This window comes from Triticum aestivum, chromosome 5B (assembly GCF_018294505.1).
Source record: "Triticum aestivum cultivar Chinese Spring chromosome 5B, IWGSC CS RefSeq v2.1, whole genome shotgun sequence".
Classification (NCBI taxonomy): Eukaryota; Viridiplantae; Streptophyta; class Magnoliopsida; order Poales; family Poaceae; genus Triticum; species Triticum aestivum.
Window position 1 is genome coordinate 73374587 of NC_057807.1, and position 24882 is coordinate 73399468.

Below are 24882 nucleotides of genomic sequence, written 5' to 3' on the forward strand. Positions count from 1 at the left end.
GAAAATGAAATAAAAAATAAGGGCAACAAAAGAAGCCTACAACCTTATCCCGCCCGTGCTAAAAAAGAGTGAAGACGGCTTATGATGCCTAGCTGCACCGCTCGCACGACGGAACTAAGTGTTACGTGACCAAATCCAAGAATTGCAATGTGTTTTTGTCAGACGGCGAAGGACGTGAATGAGATATATTATTTTTCATAAATTAGAATAATATGCAACTGAAAAACTGAAAAATAAAATAAAGAAACAGGGAAAAAATATTACAAGAAAAGATGAAGGAAAACAAAACTATAAAAGAAAATGGGACAAACAAATGGATCAAGGAAAATGCCAAATAACCTGGCAAAAGAAACTAACAAAAAATGGAGACGAGTAAAAAAAGGTTGGATTGCTTGGTTTCGAATGTAGCCAGGTGAAAGAGACACACTGGAATGGAGGGGTGTGGAAGATGCCAAGCCTACCACGCATACCTGCACCTTTCACACAAAAAAAAAGAAAGAAAGAAAAAGCACTACACATGCCGGCTGTATTCTTGCACGGGCCTATTTCAGAAGAAACAAACAGCATGCACAGATTTTGAAGCCCATAGTGATCTAACGCGGGGGGTGGGGGCCGACTGAGACTTCGTAAAAAATCAGTCGACTGATTTTTAGCCCCTCCGTAATTTTTTATCTGAACTTTGATAGGAACTTGCGTGCAGGTTCATCCACGGCGACTTGTCTAGGCTTTGTTCTGACGTCCGATCACATGGATTGGTCGGTGCATCACTAAAATAGGATGATTTGACGCGGTCCACAGTCCAAATTCATTTCATCTGCTTAAAGACAGACTCTTAGCAGCAGAAGATATAACTTCCAAGTCGCCAATCTTGACTTTCAACCTGTTCTTGGAAATTCTGCAACCGAGACGGCAGAGAGAGGCAGGTGACTGATTAGGTGAACGTCCTGGCAGCGGCGGTCCTGGCTAGCCGACGATGGCTTCCCGGCGTGTGCTGATGCTCCTCGCCGTCGTCGCCTCGCTGTGCCGCGCGGCGGTTGGTCAGGGTGCCAAGCCCCTGCTGCCGGGCGGGCCAAGCTGCTCGACTGCTGATAACTACACCGACGGCAGCCCGTACAAGAGGAACCTCGACGAGCTCCTCGCCGGCCTCCCCGCGGCCGCCGGGGGCAATGGCTGGTTCTACAACGGCACGGCTGGGGCGCCGGGGATGGCCGACCAGGTCTTCGGCCTCATCATGTGCTACGCCGACCGCAACGCCACGCAGTGCCGGGAGTGCCTGGCCGGCGCTCCCGCGGGGATCACCACGGCGTGCCCGGGGAGCCGGAGCGTGCGCGCGGCCTACGACGCGTGCGTGCTCCGGTACTCGCCGCCGCCCTCCTTCTTCTCCACCGCCGACCTCGCCGTGAATTTCTTCGTGCGCGCCGTCGCCTTCGCCGTTGACCCCGACAAGATGCTCAACGCGTGGCTCACTCTCATGACGGACCTCACGGGGCGCGCCGCGAGCTCGCCGTCGCGGGTGGCGAACGCGACCACGCCGTACGACGGCGACCCGGCGAGGCTGGTGTACGGGCTGGCGCAGTGCACCAGGGACCTCAACGCCACCGAGTGCACCAGGTGCCTTGTCTCGGTGGTCGGGCAGCTCAGGAGGCGTTTCACGAACGAGACCGGCGGCGCAATCAAGGCGTTCAGCTGCTACGTCAGGTACGAGCTTGGTGCTTTCGACATCACCCTCCCGCCTGAACCGCCGTCGTCTCCACAGCCGGGAGGATCATCGTCTTCCTCGAGAACAGCGCTTGTGGTCGGCCTCTCCGTTGGTTCTGTAGCGCTGTTGGTCATTCTGGGCTTGATCTGCCTCTTTCTACGGCGGCGACGGACGAAGCAAGCTAAAATGCTTGAGCAGCAGCTGGAAGAGGGCAGCTTCTTCGACGGCGACGACCCGGCCATGGAAGACGATTTCGAGAAAGGGACCGGGCCGAAGCGGTTTCGCTACGGCGAGCTGGCCATCGCCACCGACAACTTCTCCGACGAGAAGAAGCTCGGGGAAGGAGGATTCGGCTCGGTTTACAGAGGACACCTCAAGGAAATGAAGCTTGATGTGGCCATCAAGAGAGTCTCCAAAGGGTCCAAGCAGGGGAGGAAGGAGTACGCCTCGGAGGTGCGGATCATAAGCCGGCTCCGGCACCGGAACCTGGTGCAGCTCATCGGGTGGTGCCACGGCGGCGGCGAGCTGCTCCTCGTCTACGAGCTGATGCCCAACGGCAGCCTCGACACGCACCTCTACGGCCGCAGCAACGCCGCCGTGCTCCCATGGCCGGTCAGGCACGAGATCGTGCTGGGACTCGGCTCTGCCCTCCTCTACCTTCACCAGGAGTGGGAGCAGTGCGTCCTGCACAGGGACATCAAGCCAAGCAACGTCATGCTGGACGCCTCCTTCGCTGCCAAGCTCGGCGACTTCGGGCTGGCCAGGCTCGTCGACCATGGCCGAGGATCGCACACCACGGTGCTCGCCGGCACCATGGGGTACATGGACCCGGAATGCATGATCACCGGCAAGACCAACGCCGAGTCAGACGTCTACAGCCTCGGCGTCGTCCTCCTTGAGATCGCCTGCGGCAGGCGCCCTCTGGTGGTTATTGCTGAGCACGAGGACGACACGATGCACCTGACTCAATGGGTCTGGGACTGGTACGGCAGGGGAAGCATCCTCGACGCCGCCGACGAGCGGCTGCAGGGGGAATTCGACGGCAAGGAGATGGAGTGCGTGATGGTCGTCGGGCTCTGGTGTGCTCACCCGGATCGGAGCCTGAGGCCGACGATCAGGCAGGCCGTCAACGCGCTGCGGTTCGAGGCGCCGCTGCCCAGCCTCCCGTCGAGGATGCCGGTGGCGACCTTCATGCCTCAGGTCGGCACTTCCACTACATCTTGGGCTGCCACAGGCGGCACCAGCAGCACTGGCACATCTTCAGTTGCGACGGGCGTCGGCAGCAGCATCACTGGCACTTCTTCAGTTGCAACGGGCGTCAGCAGCAGCAGCAGCGCCGGCACCACCCTAACAGCAAGCTCGACTGAGAAATCCGCCCTGCTAAAATGAGAAGCAGATCAACATGTTTTTTTTTTTTTTGCATCAGATGATCTTGACAATTTTGTACAGGTGTATCGTAGATTCATAGTGAGACAGAATTTGATTCGTAGAAGCTACAAAAAAACAGCCGCAGAAAGCAAATCACGTCTAAATACTGGTAGCGGAATTTTGTTATTTATTATCCCCCTGGGCGCCGGAAAGAGATTCAAGGAAGGTGGATCATCAACTATTGATTCACACAGTATGTATTCAATCTTTCTCTGTTTCGATAATTTACATTGAAAACGCCGAACAGCATCGCTTCCACAACCTTACACCCACCCACACTTTTCAGTTTCCTTTGCCTTCTGACCATCATACATCGCTGGGAAGTGGGGGTACAAAAGACGGTCCTCCATACACTGCGCGTGGGACTAAACAGCAGTAGCAACTGGAGTGTCGGGGTGAGCACCCCACTCGGTCCATGATCCATCGTACACGGCAACATCAGTTTTGCCGAGGCGGTGAAGGCCCTAAAACGGGAAAGTAAGCTTTAGCAACACAAATTAGCATCGTCAAAATAAATCTTGCGATCTCAAACCCCAGAGAAACTTACCAAAGCTAATACACATGCTGTCACACCAGTGCCGCAAGAGGTCACAATGGGTTGATCAAGTGATATACCTGATTCAAAACCACACCAGAACAATGAGAAAAAAACTGGAAATACTATGGCCAATTGGCCATAGTTCATTTCTACACTAAATACCACTAAAACATGCATAAACATGAGCCGCCGGGTACCACACACAATTATTTATGCTGGACATTTGAAGAAAACCATCAAGCTTTGCAATAACACAAATAAGAAGCTATGCTAACATTTGGAATGACACAATATTAGTTTAGCAGTTAACATGCACAGATAATAATTTCAGCCTGGAGGGCATCACTAGCTGGAGGAAGTGTTCTGAAAATTTACATGGATAAAGTACATACCTTCTTGCTCGAATCGCTTACGGAGCTCATCTGCAGGCAATAGCTTCTGTGTACTGTCAAGCACCTGCAGAAAGTCAATGGAGACTTAGCAACATCTATGCACAATGCAAATTTAACCAAAGTATCATGTTCAAAATAAGAGTACAAAACTGAATCGATTGTTACAAGTTTCAACCTGAGGAAAAGGAACGCATTTGCTCCCAGGCACATGCCCGCTTCTTATTCCCTTGCGTGGCTCTGGAACTGCACCATCAAATCTGGCGTACATTGCATGTCAGAGTATGTAACTGATAGGCATCACATACAGCTCAATGAAGCATTTCACCTTTTTCAGGAGGTAACAAACAAGAAGCACAAGTCGATATCATAAACCACATCAAGTATTACAGTTGGACAGGGCAAGACAACAAAACTATACTCAAAATGCAAAAGAACTATGCCTGCTTATTGACAAATAAATATTCTAGACTTCGAACCAGCCTTCTTGCAGAAATATTATGCCAGGTAAGGCTGTCTATAAATTCCCTTCCCCAGACCCCACCTTGTGTGGGAGCTTTCGGCACTCGGTACGCCCTAGAAGGATAGTATGATGAGTCTGACTATGAAGATTATCCAAATAATTTTGTGCTGAATATAGCCACTTATTGAAGGGAGCCTTGGCGCAGTGGTAAAGCTGCTGCCTTGTGACCATGAGGTCACGGGTTCAGTCCTGGAAATAGCCTCTTACAGAAATGTAGGGAAAGGCTGCGTACAATACACCCAAAGTGGTCGGAACCTTCCCCGGACCCTGCGCAAGCGGGAGCTACACGCACCGGGCTGCCCTTTTGAATATAGCCACTTATTAGGATCACTTTGTCATTTCTATGAGGTGCATTACAGTGCCACAGTATGCAATTATTTAGTTCCTGAATGTCTACCAAAATCAAAGATTTTTCTGTTGCAGCTCCGGGAAAAGAAAAAACATTTTAACATGTTTGATAGTTACCACATACCAGATAAAACAGAACTGCCAATTAAAAGCCAGCATGATAAATATACAAGCCTTAAAAGAATAAAGATGAAGGACAAGACTATGTACAGAATAAAGAATAAAGTATAATTTTCCAGAATAAAATATTAGCATTACCTAGGCTTCCCTCGAGCATCTATAAGTTGATGTGTCTGGGTCTCGATGTTCTCTTTCACCTGAGCAAATTATGTACATCAGTTATATCCAACATGCAGTATGAATTTAGTGAATGGCAACACAGTGGAAAATAACACCACTAACCTGACCAAGATTCCAAAGAAGATGAGGCTGCAACTTCGCTTCAAATGTGGTGGGACCAACCTACATCGAACAGATAAATGTAAGTTCTTTTATATAACTAAAAATGAAGAATAGAACCCATTACAACAGCTAATAATTACTTAGGTATCGCAATTAAGAGGTTGGTAAATCAGTAGTACTAGTAAGACTCACTGAGATTCCAGATGCAGTATTGCCAAAACAAAAAGGAGAGGTGTAAGACAATTTACCGATTGCCCCTGATAAACTTTCTCGATTGCTTCACTAGCAGCACTGGCTTTTAAGATAGCATCACTAGAGGCACTTGATTCAACATCATACCCAGAAGCACGCCATTGGGGCAAACCTCCATCCAAAACCCAAACTTTGTCGTGTCCATAAGCACGAAACATCCTGTTATCAACGTAACAAACATCACGCACATGCAGTTAAGTACAAAACCTTTATAAATGAAGCATATCGCACATGCACTGGTAACAAAACTATAATCATCTAAGAATAACAGAAAACAAGAATTGTCTCTTGTTTCTCACGGAATTCTAGTCTATCTTGTTTTGCCTGGTTCTGAGGAAGGAAAAAAAAGTAAACTTACCACCAAACACGAGCAGCGCTAAATAGACCCTTTCCATCGTAAACTACTATTCCATCTTTGTTGTAGATGCCAAGAGAAGACACAGCGGCGGAAAATGCTTTTTCAGATGGCAGCATGTGTGGCAGCTGACTCAAAAAACAATACATTCAGTTCATGTGAAGGTTGCAGACAGGAACGGGAAGAACATAGAAAACATGAATAGAAACAAAAACGTTTGTGCTATCACACCAAGTATGCTAAGCTCGCTTGTGTAGCTATAAGAAACCAAGCTTCACTAACTTGGTGACTTTAAATCATCAAGTAATACGGGGTTAAAAATAGGAATCGCCAGATCACAACTCAAACAAAGAAAAAGCGCTCTGAGTGTGTTCACTGTTTTTTGGTATGGAGATTGCTGTTTTGGTGCCCCTTTTTCCTGAACTTTTACTTCTGGAGTTGGCTACTGTTTTAGCTGCTGATATGCAAGAGAATAGCACTTCCAGTGTCATCCTCTGCAAATGTTATGTATCCACATGGACTGATGTATCGAGTCAGATGTTTTGGTTCAATCTATTAATTGAACAGGGGCTGTCAACATGCCCTTGATAAAAAGTGAACTGAGGAGACTCGGTTAATTCTCTACCTTGTGTTCTGGCCTACTATTGAAATGGATAATGCACAGCAACGCTGTGAGTATCTATGGTAAGAGATATCAATAAAGAAGTAGAGAAAAGCACAAATGTCACAAGTAAAGAAATGCAGAGTAATATAAACGAACAAAGTTCATACAACTAATCTGCAATTCACGAGCAGAACTTACACTAGATGCTCGAAATGCACAGTGCTGTAACATGTAGAGAACTAACGAAGTTCATACGACTAATTTGTAATTTATAAGCAGAACTTACATTAGATGCTCTGTCAGATATTCCATCAACATCAAAGAATAAAGCACCAGGGATATGAGCCACCTAGGAGAAATTGAAGTAAATATTAGGATCTTTAAATAAATAAACAACGATAGTAAGCATATAGAGCCATCAGCTAAGTGCAATGACATAACACTGAGCTGTAAAAAGTTTGAAATTTCAAACTATGAACATAACACATGTAACCATTACCTGGTACTCCTGAAGTGGATTCCTTTGTTCTGCAGGCATATACCAAGAGGCATCAAGTACCTAGACAAAAAAGTAAGAGCATAATAAGATACAATGTATGCCGGTGGACATATTTAACAGCAACAAAACTATCCTATGAATAGCATAGTTAAATATAATTCCTCCTAGTAGTATTATCTGTTCTATTATTCATAGTGATGAGAGCCCAAGACTATGTCAATAATGTCAAGAAAGAAAAGGCCTCCAAAATGTACCATTTTTTCAGTAGCAAGATTTTCTTTTCGGAAATAGGTTTATCCGAGGGGCGTTGACTTTCGTCACAAACTGTAATAGAGGCACTTCATTTGTTTTTAAAAAGACTTGAGATTACTACTGGTGCTAAAACAAAGCCCACCAAAATCCTCTTTCAGCTAAAAGATCAATTCACGTACTAGCTAGCATCACTAGTTAAGCAAACAGATTTATCACTTGTAGCAACGCTGAACAAATTGCCACGGCAGCAGAACCCCAGACATATGAGTACCCTGTCTTAAATCTAGACTACACTAACTAATTGTACAACTGCCAATCAGATTTCAGAGGGCAGGCGCAGCAGAACAGCATGTGGTACCTTCACATCAGGGTCCCTGAGGTTGGCGTGGAGCCACTCAGCGGACACGACAGGCTCGGTCCGCGGCACCGCGTCGACGACGCCCGACGCGGCGGCGGCCTCCGAGACGGCCGATGACGTGGCGTTGAAGCGCGCCGCGATCCCGAACCGCGTCATCGACGGCGACAGCGACGCCCCGCAGCCGACCTCCGCCGCGCGCGCCCATCCGACCCTGCCCTGCAAGTTACCAAAAGACGAGCACCGTGAGACCTGGCGGATCGAGGCGGGGGTTGCAGCGGCAGGGTTACGACCGCGGGGAGCGTGCCGGCGGCGGTGGCGAGGAGTAGTAGGAGGAGGAGAGGAGGAAGGGGGGTTTCCTTGGGGAGGAGCCGGGCGCCGCCGCGGAGGGCGAAGGCGGCCGAGGCGGCGCGCGAGAGGAGCGAGGCCGCCATGGGTGGGTAGGGTTCTAGAAGGTTCGGGGGGGGGGGGGGGGGGGGGGGGGAGTGATGGGTGGGAGTGGGGAGGGGGAGGGGAGGGGAAGAAGAGGCGGCGATGGGCTGGCTGCCGTGGAGGTGGGGTGGGCGTTGATGTTGACGTGGTGGAGTATAAAACCGTGGTTAATCCGGCCGGAAAGGGAGCCCCTGTTTACGCGGCGGCGCCCAACGCAATGGCAATGGCCGTGCGTGCGTGTTGGCCGCGGTTTTCCGGTGGTTTTTCAGCCTCTTCCTCTCTTTTTTCCCAATGGGCTTAGCCTTTTTTTTTCTTGTGTGCTGAAAAGATTACTACACCCAGCATTTGAAAGTTACATGGAGTAGGAAAAAAAAAGTTAGATAGGATAGGCATCAAGATGCACCGTCACCCATGCCAAGATTGAGCTTTTTTTAACGTGGTAACGCAGACGTTCATATTCACGCTCACATCACACACTCGTCAGACAAATGTACGAACGCACATCACCTCCGAGAGGCTGAGCTTGCACCTCATCTTGAGATTGATAAAATCGCCGCAGACGCTTTCGTAGTCAACGGGAACGCCCCCTCTCACTGAAGACTGAACGCACGTTGCAGGAAGTCTTGGAATAAATCCAGAAAAATGCGAGCACCAATGTCAAGTCTAAGACTGGACATCTGGTGAATTGGGATATCATTATCCTAACCATCAAACCCCAAGTTGATGATTATGCTATTTGTTTATCAGGTGCATCCGATATGCTTCGTCCTACAATGCAGAATGACTGTGATTGTGAAAAAGAAAATGAAAACAATGCAAACAAATTATGGGAAAAAACTTTCAATCTGTTCATCGTCTGTCATGGACTCATAGTTGTACAAGGAACGCTATAAATAATAAATTTACATCCATCTGGAGCTGGAGTGCTCTGAGGCAATGTTCATGCTACATGCTACTTACCAAAACCGGTCGAGGCATATGGTGGCAATACGAGAGATCAAGGAGCTGAGGAAATGTGATAGGAAGATTCTAATTGCTAAGATAGTCATACTAAAAAGAAGTTAGTCATGGGCTAGCGACCTACTGGCGTAGCAATCCTCGCCTTGCGGTGTGGTTAGGGGAGGCTTAGATGAAGTTGTTGAACTTTGTAAGAATAATGCACCACCTTAAGCAATAGAGATCTCCCTTTACCCCTAAAAAAATACATCCAGGTCCGTGTAGGCCGCCTGGCGATGACTACAAACACTGAAGCGAGCCGAAATCGCCGTCATCGCCCCTCCCTCAGTAGAGCAGGGGAAAACTTATTATAGTAGACAGTCAGAAAATTGTCGTACTAAGATCCCACATGACTAGTGCACCAGAACAACTGTTGTCGATGAATAGAAACATAGATTGAAAGGATCCAACATAAAGACACACGAATGAAGACTGGTTCCACGTAGATCCATTGAAGACCAACATCGACCAAATCCCACGATATCAACGTAGACACACATCCACGCGCTCTCTGACAACGCTAGACACACCATCAGGTCGGGGGCTCGGCCGGGAGAAGCTTATTCCATCTTCAGGGAGCCGTCATTGCCTCACCTTCCTGAGAAGGACACAAACACTAATCAACCTCAAAAGAACACCTAAAAACAGAGCAGGAATCTTCCCACTGGCAAGGGCCAAGGTCCATTGCTCCTCAACGGCTCTAAGGTCACCGGAGACGATGCGGATAGGCGCCGACGCCGATGGGAGGCGGAGAAACCCTAGTGCGTGGGCATGCGTTAGAAAAGGCAAAGGGATACGTCCATGAAAGAAAATTGACTTAACATGGATTGTCAACTATTGTCAAGACGTCGGGGGTTCAAGTTGAACAAAGTAAAAACATCTAGAGGTGAGAAATATGACTAACAGAAGTCATGGAGCAAGAGAGTGTGTAAAATCGTTTCCTCCTCCCCACAAGGCGATTAGGTTTTACCTCCTCCTGTCGACGCCACCGTTGGTCTGTCTTGCCTCCCGATGGCAGGGACCCCGCTATTGTTTTTTGTTAGGTCAAAGTCTTGGTTGGGGCTATGTGGCGACGGCGATCCCCATCCAGATTGTGCATTTAGCGTCGTTGAAGGGCATATGGATGTGTTTCTCCGTCGTATCTCACATGATTCGATTGGTGCTGGTCTTCTGTGAATTTGTTTGGATCCAATCTTTGTTCATGTGGTTACATGTTTGTTACTTTCGGTCTAGGGTCTACAATTCTCCTCATTGGCGATAGTTATTGCTTGCTACGTTGGTCCTGCGGGGTCTTAGCACGAGGACTTTCCGACCGTCTACTACAACAAGGTTTACCCAGCTTCTGTGAAGAGTAGACGATGACGACGACGCGTCTTCGACTCACTCCAGTGTTTGGAGTCATTGGTGGTCCACGAACCCTGTTTGTAGTTTTGTTAATTCTGTTGTTCTCTGTACTGCCACGATAGATTATGAGTAGATTGAAAGTTTCTCCAAGAAAGTGTCTGTGTGCGTGTGCATGCCCGCGCACTGCAGTGCGTGTTTGTCATATTTGATGTTAAATCTTCGTGATAGTTTAGTTGAATTTGGATGAATCAATGAGTTAAATTGCTGGCGATAATTTCAAAGTGAAATGAGTTTTTTTGTGTGTGTGTGCGCGCGCGCGCGCGCAGTATCACATAGTTTCATAGAGCATGGACCATCGTTAAAGGACAAAAAAGCATCACCTAGCATCATTAGATTTGAGGCGTAGCTTGCAATTTTCGCATAGAAAGGTTACAGCTCATAAAATGAAGATCGTAAATGCATAACACAGGTATAGCGCTCAGGAACTCATATCTGTGATCTTCATTCACCATATGATAAAAAAAAAGAATTACTTACATTTTCTTTGAGTGGTGATAGCTGCACCATGGATGCCCGTAGGTTCAAGAAGTTCATACTTCATAAACCAGATGAAAGATCAAAGGAAACTAGAGCACTTGAAACGAAAACAAGATGTACAACAGCACTGCATTCAGTCAATCTTATAACAAGCATATGCAACACAAGTCTTATTTGAACCCGCTTTATATATATCCTCTGCTTGTACTTCCTCCCTATGTCACAACAAACAGTTACGGTGCCAATATTCGATTCTGCCACGGGAAGACTTTCACCTAGTCATTGTGCTGAAAACCAGGAAGAAGCGACGCGACGAACCCTACAACGACCAGCTGGACCTCTTTCAAGATGCCGCCGAGCCAGCTGCGCCGGTTTGCTTCTCCCTCTGCACCTTGCTGGTTCTCGTTGCCCGCTGCTGCTCCTGGTTCCTGGTTCTCCGCGGCTTGGTCAGGGTTTGCAGGATCTGCGAGGTTTCCACCTGAGAAGCAGACAGTGAATTGATATACGAATTAATTACATCGATACTGCCAACTAAATGAAACATATATCGATTATTGGCGCCTCTTGTTATAATAAAGATATTAGTAATTGGAGCAAATGCCTGACAATCAGAGAATATCTAACATATTGCAGCAAGAAATGTTATTTCATGAGCCAAGGGGTCAGCATGAAAAGATAACTTCCACATCCATCCTATTTATTGGTGCTACCGATGGCCACTTTGTGATATTTATACAACTTTAGTTCATGCAAGTGCTAGGAAACTTTCTGCCTTGCAAACCATAAAGAAACAAGTATGAACCTCCACTGAAGTGATAGTGGTGAAAAGGTCAAGTATAATATTATGGTCGTGTTTAGAGATTCACAGGAGTGGATCTGGTGTTTGAAAGAGCAGTGGCAGATTATGGAGAGTAAAGGATGGCTACCAGGTTGCTCGTTGCCATCATTCTGGGCAGCCAGAGGAGCACGGTTAGCAGGAGCCTGTGGCGGACGAGCGGCCACACCTCCCGCCCGCTGGAGCCATCTTAAGAAAGGTGTAATCGCTCCAGTTTGATATCTGGAAGAAATGAAACCCCATGGTTATCTAGCAACAAAACAGAGGCTATACAAGAATATAACAAGCAATGAAGTATCAAAGTCAAAGTAAGCCAAGAACTCACAGGTAAATCATGGACGCAAACAATATGAGAAGAAACAGCCTTTGTTTTGATCCTTCTTGGCTAAACAAAAAGACCACTGCTGCTAACTTGATGATCAGAGCCAGGTCAAGCTGAAAAGCAAAGTGAAACCTCCTCACAACAACTTGTCTTTGAGGGCCATTTTGCTGCCTAGCATCCTGTCCTTGCTCCTCTCCAGCCAATGGACCGACACTTTCACTTCTAACACAAAACAATGGAAGAAATAAGTAGAGAGTACAACCATGGTGCTTTTAACTGGTCACAGATATTCCTGAATCAGGATAAGAAGACAATTTAACATAGTAGAGAACTGCATAGGCTTTGGTAACCTATCAACGAAAGAGTACATCTTCATGAAACCTCTCGTATATGCAGGGCAGGTGAGTCTAAATTTTCTATGGATTCACTTAAACTTACAGCATCAAAAGCAATACTTAAGAAAGGTTCAAGTAAATTTACTTGAGCAAAAAGGATATTGCCATGCTGATAAAATTCTGAAGCAAATTAATCATTTATGGAAACCACTACTGTAATTAACGCAAAAGGTGCCTGCTATTTTTTAGTCATGTTATTATGGCTTATGTCTATTCTACAGTAAGGTCACTATATGTGCTATAAGCCTATAACAGAACAGAACCTTCTCTTGATGTCCCTAGATAGAATAAGAAAGACCACTGAAGTTTGCACACTGCCTCTGATTCTTTATGACAACTGAAGAGATTTGTGTGCATGCCAAATTGGCAGGGTTGTGCGCTGACCCAAGCTTGACTAAACCAGAAGAATGTGTAAAGGATTTCATGGAAAAACATAAAACCAATAATCCAAGAATTAATCAACTCCTTAAAATATAAGGTTTTATTCTGTAGTTTTGTCACAGATCTGCTTTTGTTCTGAAAACATCTACAGAAGCCAACAGATTAAGTATGTGGAACTCAAGATAGATCTTGCAAACCGTTTATCGCATTAATTGCATATTCCCACTTCAACATGTTCAAGCGAGCAAATACTCACATTGGTATGATCAGATTATGACTTTCACAGAAATCACTACCTTAGGAACAAAAAACTCACGTTGGTATATTGTAAGCGAGCGGTATGAATGTCTTTGGGGCGTAACCTCCCATCGCCCCCATGAACTGATTCTCCTGTATGGCATATATCCCTGGACCCTGAGCCTGGTCATCCATACCCTGCTGGGAGAACATCCCTGGGACGAGCATCGGGTACATGAGCGGAAACGTCGGAGAAGCAGCACTTGGAGCGCCTACCTGCATTATAGCAAGCGGAAACAATGCAGCATTCGATAGGGGACATGATGTTTCAGAAAGAAATCAAAATAAAGCTGCGTGTATAAAGATAGGTTAATGCATTCAGCACGACTAATTCAACTAATTCACTGAAACTACAAAGTGTTCCCTAGAATCTTGAGTTGGGCAAGTCAAATCCATCACAGACGAGATCGAAACGAGCTTTAACTCGTGCATCAGCTGCAAGCCAGCAACGAAACCTTGACCGGATCGCCGGAGGAACGACCCAAAAGGGGCGGAGATTTCCCCAGGGCACCGCCGGCCTTCCCCCACGGAACCCACGAGAATCACACCTCGGAACTCACTAATTCCGTCTCGAGAACACGAGCACGCCCTGAATCTGAGCGCCGTGGGGGCAAGGACCCGGCCTCCCGCTACGCCACGGCTCCACGCGCTTGGCACGGACGAAAAGAGGAACGCGTGAAATCTAAGGGACGGGGAGAAGGGTGCTGACCTGGGGCGGCCGGATCGGCTCGCCCGACGCCTCCGCCGGCGGCGAGGAGGAGTGCGCGTTGCTCTGGGTTTGGGCGTCGGCTTCCGCCATGGGAGTGGGAGACGAGAAGGGGGGAGAGGTCCGTGTTTCTGTGGGTGGGGCCTGACTGCCTGCGGGTGCGATACCGATACGATCTGAGAGGGGATCGTCCTCTTGTTGGTGGGCGCATGGACGGCCCAGATTTGCGGGTGCACGTCACAGGAGCGGTGCGCGCCGTCCGTTGGCGTGATGGTCGATGGTCTTCTCGCCTCGGCCTGAACCAACGCCAGGGTGGTTTGACACGGTGAGCGCGGTCAAATGAATCATCAGAACATTGATAGGCCCATTACGAAGAAAAAATGATAGCTCCGAGTCCGACCGAACAATGACACGAAGAGCCTGTTTGATTCATGATTAACTTTACCACAATTAAGCTTAAATAAAGTGTGGCTGCTACAAAATGTATGGCTAACAAAATATCCATCACAAGTATGGCAAGATTTGATAAAAAAATAAGTGTATGATATGTGGACCATGTAGGTAGGTAGAAAAGTGTGGAGATCATAAATGTGGCAATGAACTAAACACATGTCTAAAATATTGTGGCACGACTAGGTTAGGCATGGCAACCTTAGGCTGCAAAACCAAACAACCCGAATACCTGTATCTTGTATGGTCAGCATCATACCTTGCGTTATCGCATGCATCTCCCCCTCGGGTGCATCATTGCAGTTGAACATGTATCTATAAGCAGCAAACATTACGCTCCCATCGTAGCACCAAAGAACCATACATGCAGTAGCTGTGTCTTCCAGTTTAAAAAAACAGACACTTCAAAGTGTCGTCTGATTAGCCGGCGACGCTGACAAACCTGTGTTAGGATAGTAAAGGCCTCCGCCACATCACATCAACCATCATTGGCATCTTCCCCTCAGAATCTCTTAAGTCAAAATTCTATGATCTATAAGAAGTCAACATAGGACATCACCGGAGGAACGTCGTTCCCATGTACCATATCATTCCTCGGCTGCCAAATGCGCCAAACCAACAAGATGACCATGTTCGGTGCCACATCTGAATAGCTATCAAGAGTGCATAGCAGGCAGTCAATTCCTGTGTCGACGAGTTTCTCTTTTGGTGTCAATGGACATACTTGTCGCATAAGGTCCCATAATAAACTTGCATGATTTGCATGTAACCAAGCATGAAATGTTGTTTCTTCCTCGACACCACACAAGGAATAGTTAGCAGTAGCCTATAGGTGACTAGTATAACGCCCGTGCGTTGCCACGGCCTCTTCAAAATTTATAATCAGTATTTTTCATTTATCATCCCCTCATATTGGGTGATTATGGGGTGCTCTAATTAGAAACACAACAATCAAATATTAGGAAATTTCACCGAACAAACAACAACGAATAATACGATATCTATCAAACGAATAAAATGAGGTCATATTTTTGGTCCGTCATGCACTTCTGTTGAAAAGTGCCTATCCCTTTTAGAATCAGCCCACTGTTTGCTCGCACGCAAAAAAAATACATATCTAAAGTGGGGAACCGATCGGTGCCAAAAAGAACTCAAACTCCTATCCAATCTCGACTTCGTGCTCTTCCACTTCCATTGATAAAGATGGGGCGTCAAGGGTTTCATCATGATGACCTCGAGCAGCCGCCGACATCCCTCCCCACATCTACCCCTACCCCCTGCTGCCGCTTGCACTGTCCTTGCTCCTCGAGGGAGTTAGGGACACAATGTTCTCTAGGATGGGCATGACCAGATCCACGAGGAGGCCACATTCTTCCATGGGAACCCAACCAAGCACACCACCCTCCGCAACCATCCAATCCCAGCCTAACAAAGTCAAGACCCGCCATCGATCCACAAATCAGGCTCGCCGCATCCAGGTTCACTGCAAGTCTGCGATGAGTCTGTAGTCGACATCTTGACTTTGGCTATCCCCACGAAAGAATCATCGGATCCTGCTTACTTTTACCATCACTTCGTCTCTTCCCAAGGCAGCGACACCACCCAGCCAATCACCACCACCGCTTGCGGCTTGCCTACATAAAATCATATGAGAAATCCCCACGGCGGTGTTGTAAGATCACCTTGGCGACCTCGACAGTGACCGACTGGTCTAAGATATAAGCTAGCCGCTCTTTGTAGAAACCAATAGAAGTAGGCATGTGACTCAGATTTGTTCTTTGGTGTGCATGCGTTTCTTGCTGCCCACCAGCTCTTGTCTATAACTCGCCTATATCTGTACCAGCTCTTGGTCTACAACTCGCCTATCTCCATGCTCGAGAATCTGGAGTGTAGTAGTTAAAAAAAAAGACCAACTTTATACTCATTTGATAATTCAACGTGCATGGGCATGCACCGGATGGAATTCACGCTCTATGTAAAATCTGGAGTGTAATGACCGTGGTTGATGAATGAAAGTCTTATTTCCGCAAAAAAAGAAGTTAAAGGTGAATATATTCCTCATGTGTAGAGTACAAACAGAGCATATAGTGATTGAGGTGAATACATGCCAGTACTAAAATCTTCTAATTTCTTTTGATTGAATCCAAGTTGTCTCTTTTCTTTCGATTCAGCAAAGCTAGTTCGAATAAATAGGATTGTCTATATCTTAACTCCTTTGCCAATTAAGCTTCAAAATTGCGGTCTGATTCAGAAACAATCGAACGATTGTGTCGCTAACTCCAGGAGATTCTCGTTAGATCTTAGGAACGCTGCAAGCCATCATATTATATAAGAATAAGATCGACAATTGATATGGACAGATCTTACTACAATCATATTACTACTACTTGCACACTGATATGGACAAATCATACAAGATCGAAGGTACGTAAGACAAGGTCCTCTAGATTACGAAAAACTGTTTGCTTCGCCTCATGTGAGACGGACCCCGAGCTATTCTTCAATGGCGCACCACGCGCACATATTTGGCGGCGAAGTAACTCGTTATCCTAAGGACGTCCCCGTCAAGCCCGTCGACAGCGTCACCCTTTTCCATCTCCCCGGCTGGACCTCGCCGAGTTTCCACCGTCGACGGCCTGCCGCCGCCGCATTCTGCTGCACGAAGGAGATCAACGACGGTTTAGACGTGTACGGGTGCAGCAGAGCAGATCGACCGACGGATCGGTTGACAACACGTACCGTCGCAGGCCGCGTGGCCGTGGTGGGGGGCGGCGGCGCTCGAGGTGCCCTGCGCCTCGCATTCGCAGGGCGAGACGGCGCTCGTGGCGCTGGTGCCGATCTCCTCCTCCGGACGAACGAGGAGCCAGCCGTCCAAGCTAGGCGAGGGAGCCAACGGCGGCCTGCAGCGCTGCCGGCTCGACTCCTTGCAGTAAGCGATCGCGCTCGCGACGGCCTCCTCCCTCGCCCGGGCGGTGCCGTCCTCGCCGGCGGCGACCCTCCCGTCCGGCTTCGTCGCCCGGCCCTTCCGTATCCCGCGCCCGTCTGACCGCTCGTCCGCAGCACCGGCGCGCTGCAGATTTCTGGCGAACCTGTGCAGGCACCGCCTTAGCGCGTGGCCCTTTCGTGCGGCCGTGTCACCGCCCTCCCTCACCGGTGAGCGCGCACTATTCGACGAGCTGTTTCGGGCGCCGAGCAAGAAGGAGGAGGTGGACGACCTCGACGCCGGGGAGGAGCCCGGGTCGGAGGCCACCTTAGCGTCGCCAGGGCCGAACGCCGACGACGAGGAGCTGCCCTGCTCAACGCTCGAAGCGCCGTCCGTGGTCGCTGCCGTCGCCACGGCCGGCGCCATCACCGCCCACACGGCGCACGGGAACATCCACGCCATGACGACCTGGAAGAAATGCATGGTGATCAGGAGCACTGGGGTTTGCTTGCAGGCCCTTGTGCACGTAGTACGTCCTTGTATATATATACACGTCGCGATTGCGATCGCGTTCGCCTCCGACTCCGGCGGTGGTTGCAGGGGGGGCACGGCGGCGTCTGCGGGCGCCTGATTTCCGAAATCCGAGATGCCACAGCGAGATTGCCAAAACCCTGTGGCCAATCTATGGAATACTCCGGCGGTTCCTTCCATATACGGAGGGAGTACTAATTACTGCACGGTTTAATTACTCGATCGCTTATTTATCGGATGAGCTAGTAATGCGGACGGATCGCTGATTTATTACCATATTCGATATTTCCTGAGTTATGGCCTTACCATACCTGGATTGATTTATTACTATACGTGGATTAATTATGATTTATTACTATATGATTTATTACTATACGTGGATAGCCTTACCATACCTAGTGGTAATTTAAATTTATTACCATATTCGATATTTCCCGAGTTATGGCCTTACCATACCTGGATTGGTAGCCTTTGGGATAATTTAAATTTATTACCACGTTCGATATTTCCCGATTTTTGGCCTTACCATACCTGGATTGATAGCCTTTGGGGTAATTTAAATTTATTACCATATTCAAATTTTCCTAAGTTATGACCTTACCATACCTGGATTGATTTATTACTATACGTGGATTAATTATGATTTATTACTATATGATTTATTACTATACGTGGATAGCCTTACCATACTTGGTGGTAATTTAAATTTATTACCATATTCGATATTTCCCGAGTTATGGCCTTACCATATCTGGATTGATAGCCTTTGGGGTAATTTAAATTTATTACCATATAATTGCCATATTCAAAATTTCCTGAGTTATGACCTTACCATACCTGGATTGATAATTAATATACGTGGATTAATTATGATTGATTACCATAAATACGTTGGGTATTGCCGGTCAGACGAGAAAAGAGAAAAACCGGTGGGAGGGGCTAGTGGGAGGTGGGACGAAGAAAAACCGGTTGAAAATAAACCGGTTGAAAATAAACCGGTTGAAAGTGGGAGGGACTATTCAACCAATTCGTCCATTAGGAGTAGAGATGAGTTTGTTTACCCTTTGAAGTTGCCAACGCCCCGGTACATGCTTTCCATGCCATAATTTTCGTCTTCTACGGAACCGCAACTCGTCATATCAAGCTCCATAGTTTTTTGTCACCGTCGAGATGAAGACTCAACACACCTCCCGTAAACTCCTCATCATGCTCAGCCATGGCAAGATGGTAAGCACTATGGACAAAAAATTGTCCACTATGAGTCAGCTGCCACACAACAAAATTCTGGCACTGACTAGGAAAAGTTCAAATCTTAAGTATTTCACGAATATCCATTGACTGGAAGTGCTCACTCAATAATTAGGTCCACAATTGCGTTTTGGTGTAACTGGTCTGAAAGAGGGATCCTGCTGTGGTTTTGTCACGGTAGATGCCCTCGTGAAAGGACTTAGGTGCGAGGCCATGGCTACGGTGATTAGCTTAAAGGGGTTCAGTGGGACGAAGAACACAAATTTACCCAGGTTCGGTCCCTCATGGTGGAGGTAAAAGCCTACTCCTGCTCTTGTTGCTATTGCTTGAGTATCGATTACAAGGGAGCGAAATCGCTTAACCTAGCTCTCGATTGATTGTAACTTAACCTTAACCCACCGCAGGGACTCGCCTTTATATACAGAGGTCGATGCCCTGGGCTTACAAGAGTCCAGGTTGGGTCACACTACGTGACCGGTCCTGGTTCTAAGTCGCCTTGCATTGCTAGGCAAGTCGCCGTCGGGCGGCTTACACCTTCGGGTTATGCGCCATCTCTAGGTCTTGGGCCTTCGGTTGGCCCGCCTCGTAAGCCGCCTCATGGCTTCATGTCTTGGCTTCATGGGATTGCTTAGGCTTCATCACTGAGTCACCAACAGTGTAACCCGGTCCTTCCTGGGCTGGTCACACCATGGGGTTATGTCCCCAACATTAGGCCCCAGATTGATTTGAACCTGTTCGTGTCAATCTTCACTCCTCGGTTGGCGAGTCTTCTTTGGTTCTTATAAAACTTCAACCTTGAATAAATCTTCATAACCCACCATACAAAAAAGGATGACATCATCTTCATAACTTCAGAAAAAACCTCATGACGTCACAACGGATCTTTGCGTTAAACAGTCATTCCGAAAATCGAGGTGCCTCCTGTGTTGTGATAATTATAACGCCTCCTCGATCTTTGGGCCTGCCGTTTCACTATTCCACTTTTCCCTTATAAATAGGCACGGGGGTCCATCTCTTTTCCACTTTACCCCCGTCACCTCCACTTCTTCTTCTTCCTCTGAAAGACCGTCGCGACCGGAGCTCCGCCGCGCCAGTCCAACGACGCCAACTGCCCCTTGCTGTGGCCGCTGCATCAACCTGTTGCGACCAGAGTTCCGCCGCACGTGTCCATGATAACCCACAAGTGTAGGGGATCACAACAGCTTTCGAGGGTAAAGTATTCAACCCAAATTTATTGATTCGACACAAGGGGAGCCAAAGAATATTCTTGAGTATTAGCAGTTGAGTTGTCAATTCAACCACACCTGGATAACTTAGTATCTGCAGCAAAGTATTTAGTAGCAAAAGTGGTATGATAATAAAGGTAACGGTGGCAAAAGTAAAGATAATTGTTTTTGGGTTTTTGTTGTAGTTGTAACAGTAGCAACGAAAAAGTAAATAAGCGAAGAATAATATGTGAAAAGCTCGTAGGCAATGGATCAGTGATGGATAATTATGCCGGATACGATTCCTCATGTAATAGCTATAACATAGGGTGATACAGAACTAGCTCCAATTCATCAATGTAATGTAGGCATGTATTCCGTAAATAGTCATACGTGCTTATGGAAAAGAACTTGCATGACATCTTTTGTCCTACCCTCCCGTGGAAGCGGGGTCCTAGCGGAAACTAAGGGATATTAAGGCCTCCTTTTAATAGGGAACCGTAACAAAGCATTAGCACATAGTGAATACATGAACTCCTCAAACTATGGTCATCACCGAGAAGTATCCCGATTATTGTCACTTCGGGGTTGTTGGATCATAACACATAATAGGTGACTATAGACTTGCAAGATAGGATCAAGAACACACATATATTCATGAAAACATAATAGGTTCAGATCTGAAATCATGGCACCCGGGCCCTAGTGACAAGCATTAAGCATAGCAAAGTCATAGCAACATCAATCTCATAACATAGTGGATACTAGGGATCAAACCCTAATAAAACTAACTTGATTACATGGTAAATCTCATCCAACCCATCACCGTCCAGCAAGCCTACGATGGAATTACTCACACACGACGGTGAGCATCATGAAATTGGTGATGGAGGATGGTTGATGATGACGACGGCGACGAATCCCCCTCTCCGGAGCCCCGAATGGACTCCAGATCAGCCCCCCCGAGAGAGATTAGGGCTTGGCGCCGGCCCCGTGTCGTAAAACGCGATGAAACTTTCTCTCTGATTTTTTCTCCCCGAACGTGAATATATGGAGTTGGAGTTGAGGTCGGTGGAGGTCCAGGGGGCCCACGAGATAGGAGGGCGCGCCCTAGGGGGGGCGCCCCCTTGTCTCGTGGACAGCCTGTGGGCCCCTGGTCTTGATTCTTTCGCCAAAAATTCTTATTAATTCCAAAAAGTGCCTCCGTGGATTTTTAGGACATTCCGAGAACTTTTCTTTTCTACACATAAAACAACATCATGGCAGTTCTGCTGAAAACAGCGTCAATCCGGGTTAGTTTCATTCAAATCATGCAAGTTAGAGTCCAAAACAAGGGCAAAAGTGTTTGGAAAAGTAGATACGTTGGAGACGTATCAACTCCCCCAAGCTTAAACCTTTGCTTGTCCTCAAGCAATTCAGTTGATAAACTGAAAGTGAAAAAGAAAAACTTTTACAAACTCTGTTTGCTCTTGTTGTTGTAACATGAAAAGCCAGCATTCAAGTTTCAGCAAATATTATGAACTAACCATACTCACAATAACACATAGGTCTCACAATTACTCATATCAATAGCATAATCAGCTAGCGAGCCATAATAATAAAACTCGGATGACAACACTTTCTCAAAATAATCATAACATGATATAACAAAATGGTATCTCGCTAGCCCTTTCTGAGACCGCAAAACATAAATGCAGAGCACCTTTAAAGATCAAGGACTGACTAAACATTGTAATTCATGGTAAAAGAGATCCAGTCAAGTCATACCCAATATAAACCAATAGTAATGAATGCAAATGGCAGTGCGCTCTGCAGCGGGTGCTTTTTAAAAAGAAGGATGATGACTCAACATAAAAGTAAATAGATAGGCCCTTCGCAGAGGGAAGTAGGGATTTGTAGAGATGCAAGAGCTCGATTTTAAAATAGAGATTGAATAACATTTTGAGCGACATACTTTCACTGTCAACGCAACAACTATGAGATGGCTGTATCTTCCATACTAAATGCATTATAGGCAGTTCCCAAACAGAATGGTAAAGGTTTATACTCCCCTAACCACCAACAAGCATCAATCCATGGCTTGCTCGAAACAACGAGTGCCTCCAACATACAACAGTCCTGGGGGAGTTTTGTTTAATTATTTTGATTTGCTTTGATCTTTTTGGATCATGGGACTGGGCATCCCGGTTACCGGCTGAGAGAGTCCTGGATTAGGGGGTGTCCGGATAGCCGGACTCCTGGACTATGAAGATACAAGATTGAAGACTTCGTCACATGTCCGGATGGGACTTTCCTTGGCGTGGAAGGCAAGCTTGGCGATACAGATATGTAGATCTCCTACCATTGTAACCGACTCTGTGTAACCCTAACCCTCTTCGGTGCCTATATAAACCGGAGGGTTTTAGTCCGTAGGACGATCAACAATCATACCATAGGCTAGCTTCTAGGGTTTAGCCTCTCTGATCTCGTGGTAGATCTACTCTTGTACTACCCATATCATCAATATCAATCAAGCAGGAGTAGGGTTTTACCTCCATTGAGAGGGCCCGAACCTGGGTAAAAACATCGTGTCCCTTGTCTCCTGTTACCATCCGCCTAGACGCACAGTTCGGGACCCCCTACCCGAGATCCGCCGGTTTTGACACCGACATTGGTGCTTTCATTGAGAGTTCCTCTGTGTCGTCATCTTTAGGCCCGATGGCTCCTCCAATCATCAACAACGATGCGGTCCAGGGTGAGACTTTTCTCCCCGGACAGATCTTCGTATTTGGCGGCTTTGCACTACGGGCCAATTCGCTTGGCCATCTGGAGCAGATTGAAAGCTACGCCCCTGGCCATCAGGTCAGATTTGGAAGTTTGAACTATACGGCTGGCGTCTGCGGAGACTTGATCTTCGACGGGTTCGAGCCATAGCCAAGCGCGCCGCACTGTCACGACGGGCATGATCTAACTCTGCAGCCGGACAGTGCCCCGGAGGCCGCACCAGTGTCCGCTCCGACCCTTAGCTCGGAGCCGACTGCGCCGATCGAGGACAGGTGGCTGGACACCGCCTTGGGGGATGCTATCTCTACGACGATTGAGCCGAACACCACCCCTGTCCTTTGCGAAGCTCGTGACTCCAAGGTGCCGGACTCCTCTCCGGACTCCGAACCTTCCGCGCCCCTGCCAATCGAATCCGATCGGGCGCCGATCATGGAGTTCACTGCCGCGGACATCTTTCAGCACTCGCCCTTCGGCGACATCCTGAATTCACTAAAGTCTCTCTCTTTATCGGGGGAGCCCTGGCCGGATTATGGTCAGGAAGGTTGGGATGCGGACGACAAAGAAATTCAATGCCCACCCACCACCCACTTCGTAGCCACTATTGATGATTTAACCGACATGCTCGACTTCGACTCCGAAGACATCGACGGTATGGATGACGATGCAGGAGACGACCAAGAACCAGCGCCTACAGGGCATTGGAAGGCCACCTCGTCATACGACATATACATGGTGGACATCCCAAACGATGGGAATGGGGATGGAATAACGGAGGATGACCCCTCCAAGAAACAGCCTAGGCGCCGGCGTCAGCGGCGCCGCTCTAAATCCCGCCACAGCAAAAACGGCGATTTCGGCACCGGAGACAATAACACCCCGGACAGTGCCGAAGACAACCCCCTCCAGTAGGATTCAGTGCAGGAGGATGGGGAAGCCAGCCCTCATGAGAGAGTGGCAGACAGAGAGGTAGAGGACGATAATTACATTCCTCCCTCCGAAGACAAGGCAAGCCTCGATGTCGGTGTCAAAATCGGCGGATCTCGGGTAGGGGGTCCCAAACTGTGCGTCTAGGCGGATGGTAACAGGAGACAAGGGACACGATGTTTTCACCCAGGTTCGGGCCCTCTCGATGGAGGTAAAACCCTAGTCCTGCTTGATTGATATTGATGATATGGGTAGTACAAGAGTGGATCTACCACGAGATCAAGGAGGCTAAACCCTAGAAGCTAGCCTATGGTATGATTGTTGTTCGTCCTATGGACTAAAACCCTCCGGTTTATATAGACACCAGGGAGGGCTAGGGTTACATAGAGTCGGTTACAATGGTAGGAGATCCACATATCCGTATTGCCAAGCTTGCCTTCCACGCCAAGGAAAGTCCCATCCGGACACGGGACGAAGTCTTCAATCTTGTATCTTCATAGTCTTGGAGTCCGGCCAACAATGATAGTTCGGCTATCCGGACACCCCCTAGTCCAGGACTCCCTCAGTAGCCCCTGAACCAGGCTTCAATGACGATGAGTCCGGCGCGTATATTGTCTTCGGCATTGCAAAGCGGGTTCCTCCTCCGAATAATTTCATAGAAGATTGTGAACACCAAGATAGTGTCCGGCTCTGCAAAATAAATTCCACATACCACCGTAGAGAGAATAATATTTACACAAGTTCAATCTGCTGACGTATTTTGTGGCGTGACGTCACCCACGGCCAAACCTTTACTCGTTTTTGTCATACCACCTTAGCGCGTTTAGCGAAGCGGTTTCCTTGGCACGTCTTGTCGAAGCAGAGATCGTGTTCCCCTTATTATGGGATTCTCATCAATACGGACGTGGGTAACCCAACCGCGCCATTGATTGCGGCGCTTGGGAGATAA

At 47.7% G+C, this 24882-nt stretch overlaps 3 protein-coding genes across 5 annotated transcripts; 1 reads left to right on the forward strand and 2 right to left on the reverse strand.

The window, feature by feature from the left end:
• The first annotated feature begins 817 nt into the window (after positions 1–817).
• Positions 818–3302, forward strand: LOC123110483 (L-type lectin-domain containing receptor kinase IX.1-like). Its single transcript, XM_044531013.1, has one exon. The coding sequence runs from the start codon at positions 974–976 to the stop codon at positions 3086–3088; it is 2115 nt and encodes a 704-aa protein (XP_044386948.1). The 5' UTR covers positions 818–973; the 3' UTR covers positions 3089–3302.
• On the reverse strand, positions 3235–8118 carry LOC123110484 (thiosulfate/3-mercaptopyruvate sulfurtransferase 2). 2 transcript variants are annotated; one of them, XM_044531015.1, is made up of 12 exons: positions 8004–8118; positions 7648–7863; positions 7038–7097; positions 6825–6887; positions 5938–6062; positions 5576–5738; positions 5328–5387; positions 5184–5242; positions 4233–4314; positions 4058–4121; positions 3675–3742; positions 3235–3591 (listed from the first exon to the last, which is right to left on the reverse strand). In XM_044531015.1, the coding sequence occupies exons 1-12, from the start codon at positions 8076–8078 to the stop codon at positions 3493–3495; spliced, it is 1134 nt and encodes a 377-aa protein (XP_044386950.1). In that variant the 5' UTR covers positions 8079–8118; the 3' UTR covers positions 3235–3492. The 2 variants fall into 2 exon arrangements, with proteins under 2 accessions (XP_044386950.1, XP_044386949.1); XM_044531014.1 differs by having other exon boundaries at positions 7938–8099.
• Positions 8119–11068: 2950 nt separating this feature from the next.
• LOC123110485 (uncharacterized) lies at positions 11069–14089 on the reverse strand. 2 transcript variants are annotated; one of them, XM_044531017.1, is made up of 5 exons: positions 13893–14089; positions 13203–13399; positions 12114–12332; positions 11880–12010; positions 11069–11431 (listed from the first exon to the last, which is right to left on the reverse strand). In XM_044531017.1, the coding sequence occupies exons 1-5, from the start codon at positions 13980–13982 to the stop codon at positions 11229–11231; spliced, it is 840 nt and encodes a 279-aa protein (XP_044386952.1). In that variant the 5' UTR covers positions 13983–14089; the 3' UTR covers positions 11069–11228. The 2 variants fall into 2 exon arrangements, with proteins under 2 accessions (XP_044386952.1, XP_044386953.1); XM_044531018.1 differs by having other exon boundaries at positions 12114–12329; positions 13893–14088.
• Between the last annotated feature and the right edge of the window lie 10793 nt (positions 14090–24882).

Coding starts and splice junctions, on each gene's coding strand:
- LOC123110483 (XM_044531013.1), top strand. CDS start 974: ATGGCTTCCCGGCGTGTGCTGATGCTCCTCGCCGTCGTCGCCTCGCTG.
- LOC123110484 (XM_044531014.1), bottom strand. CDS start 8,078: ATGGCGGCCTCGCTCCTCTCGCGCGCCGCCTCGGCCGCCTTCGCCCTC. Junction 7,098..7,647: donor TCAGGGACCCTGATGTGAAG/GTACCACATGCT, acceptor TTTTTTGTCTAG/GTACTTGATGCCTCTTGGTA. Junction 5,388..5,575: donor AAGTTTATCAGGGGCAATCG/GTAAATTGTCTT, acceptor TGTTCGATGTAG/GTTGGTCCCACCACATTTGA.
- LOC123110485 (XM_044531017.1), bottom strand. CDS start 13,982: ATGGCGGAAGCCGACGCCCAAACCCAGAGCAACGCGCACTCCTCCTCG. Junction 13,400..13,892: donor AGCCGATCCGGCCGCCCCAG/GTCAGCACCCTT, acceptor GCTATAATGCAG/GTAGGCGCTCCAAGTGCTGC. Junction 11,432..11,879: donor TGATGGCAACGAGCAACCTG/GTAGCCATCCTT, acceptor TCTGCTTCTCAG/GTGGAAACCTCGCAGATCCT.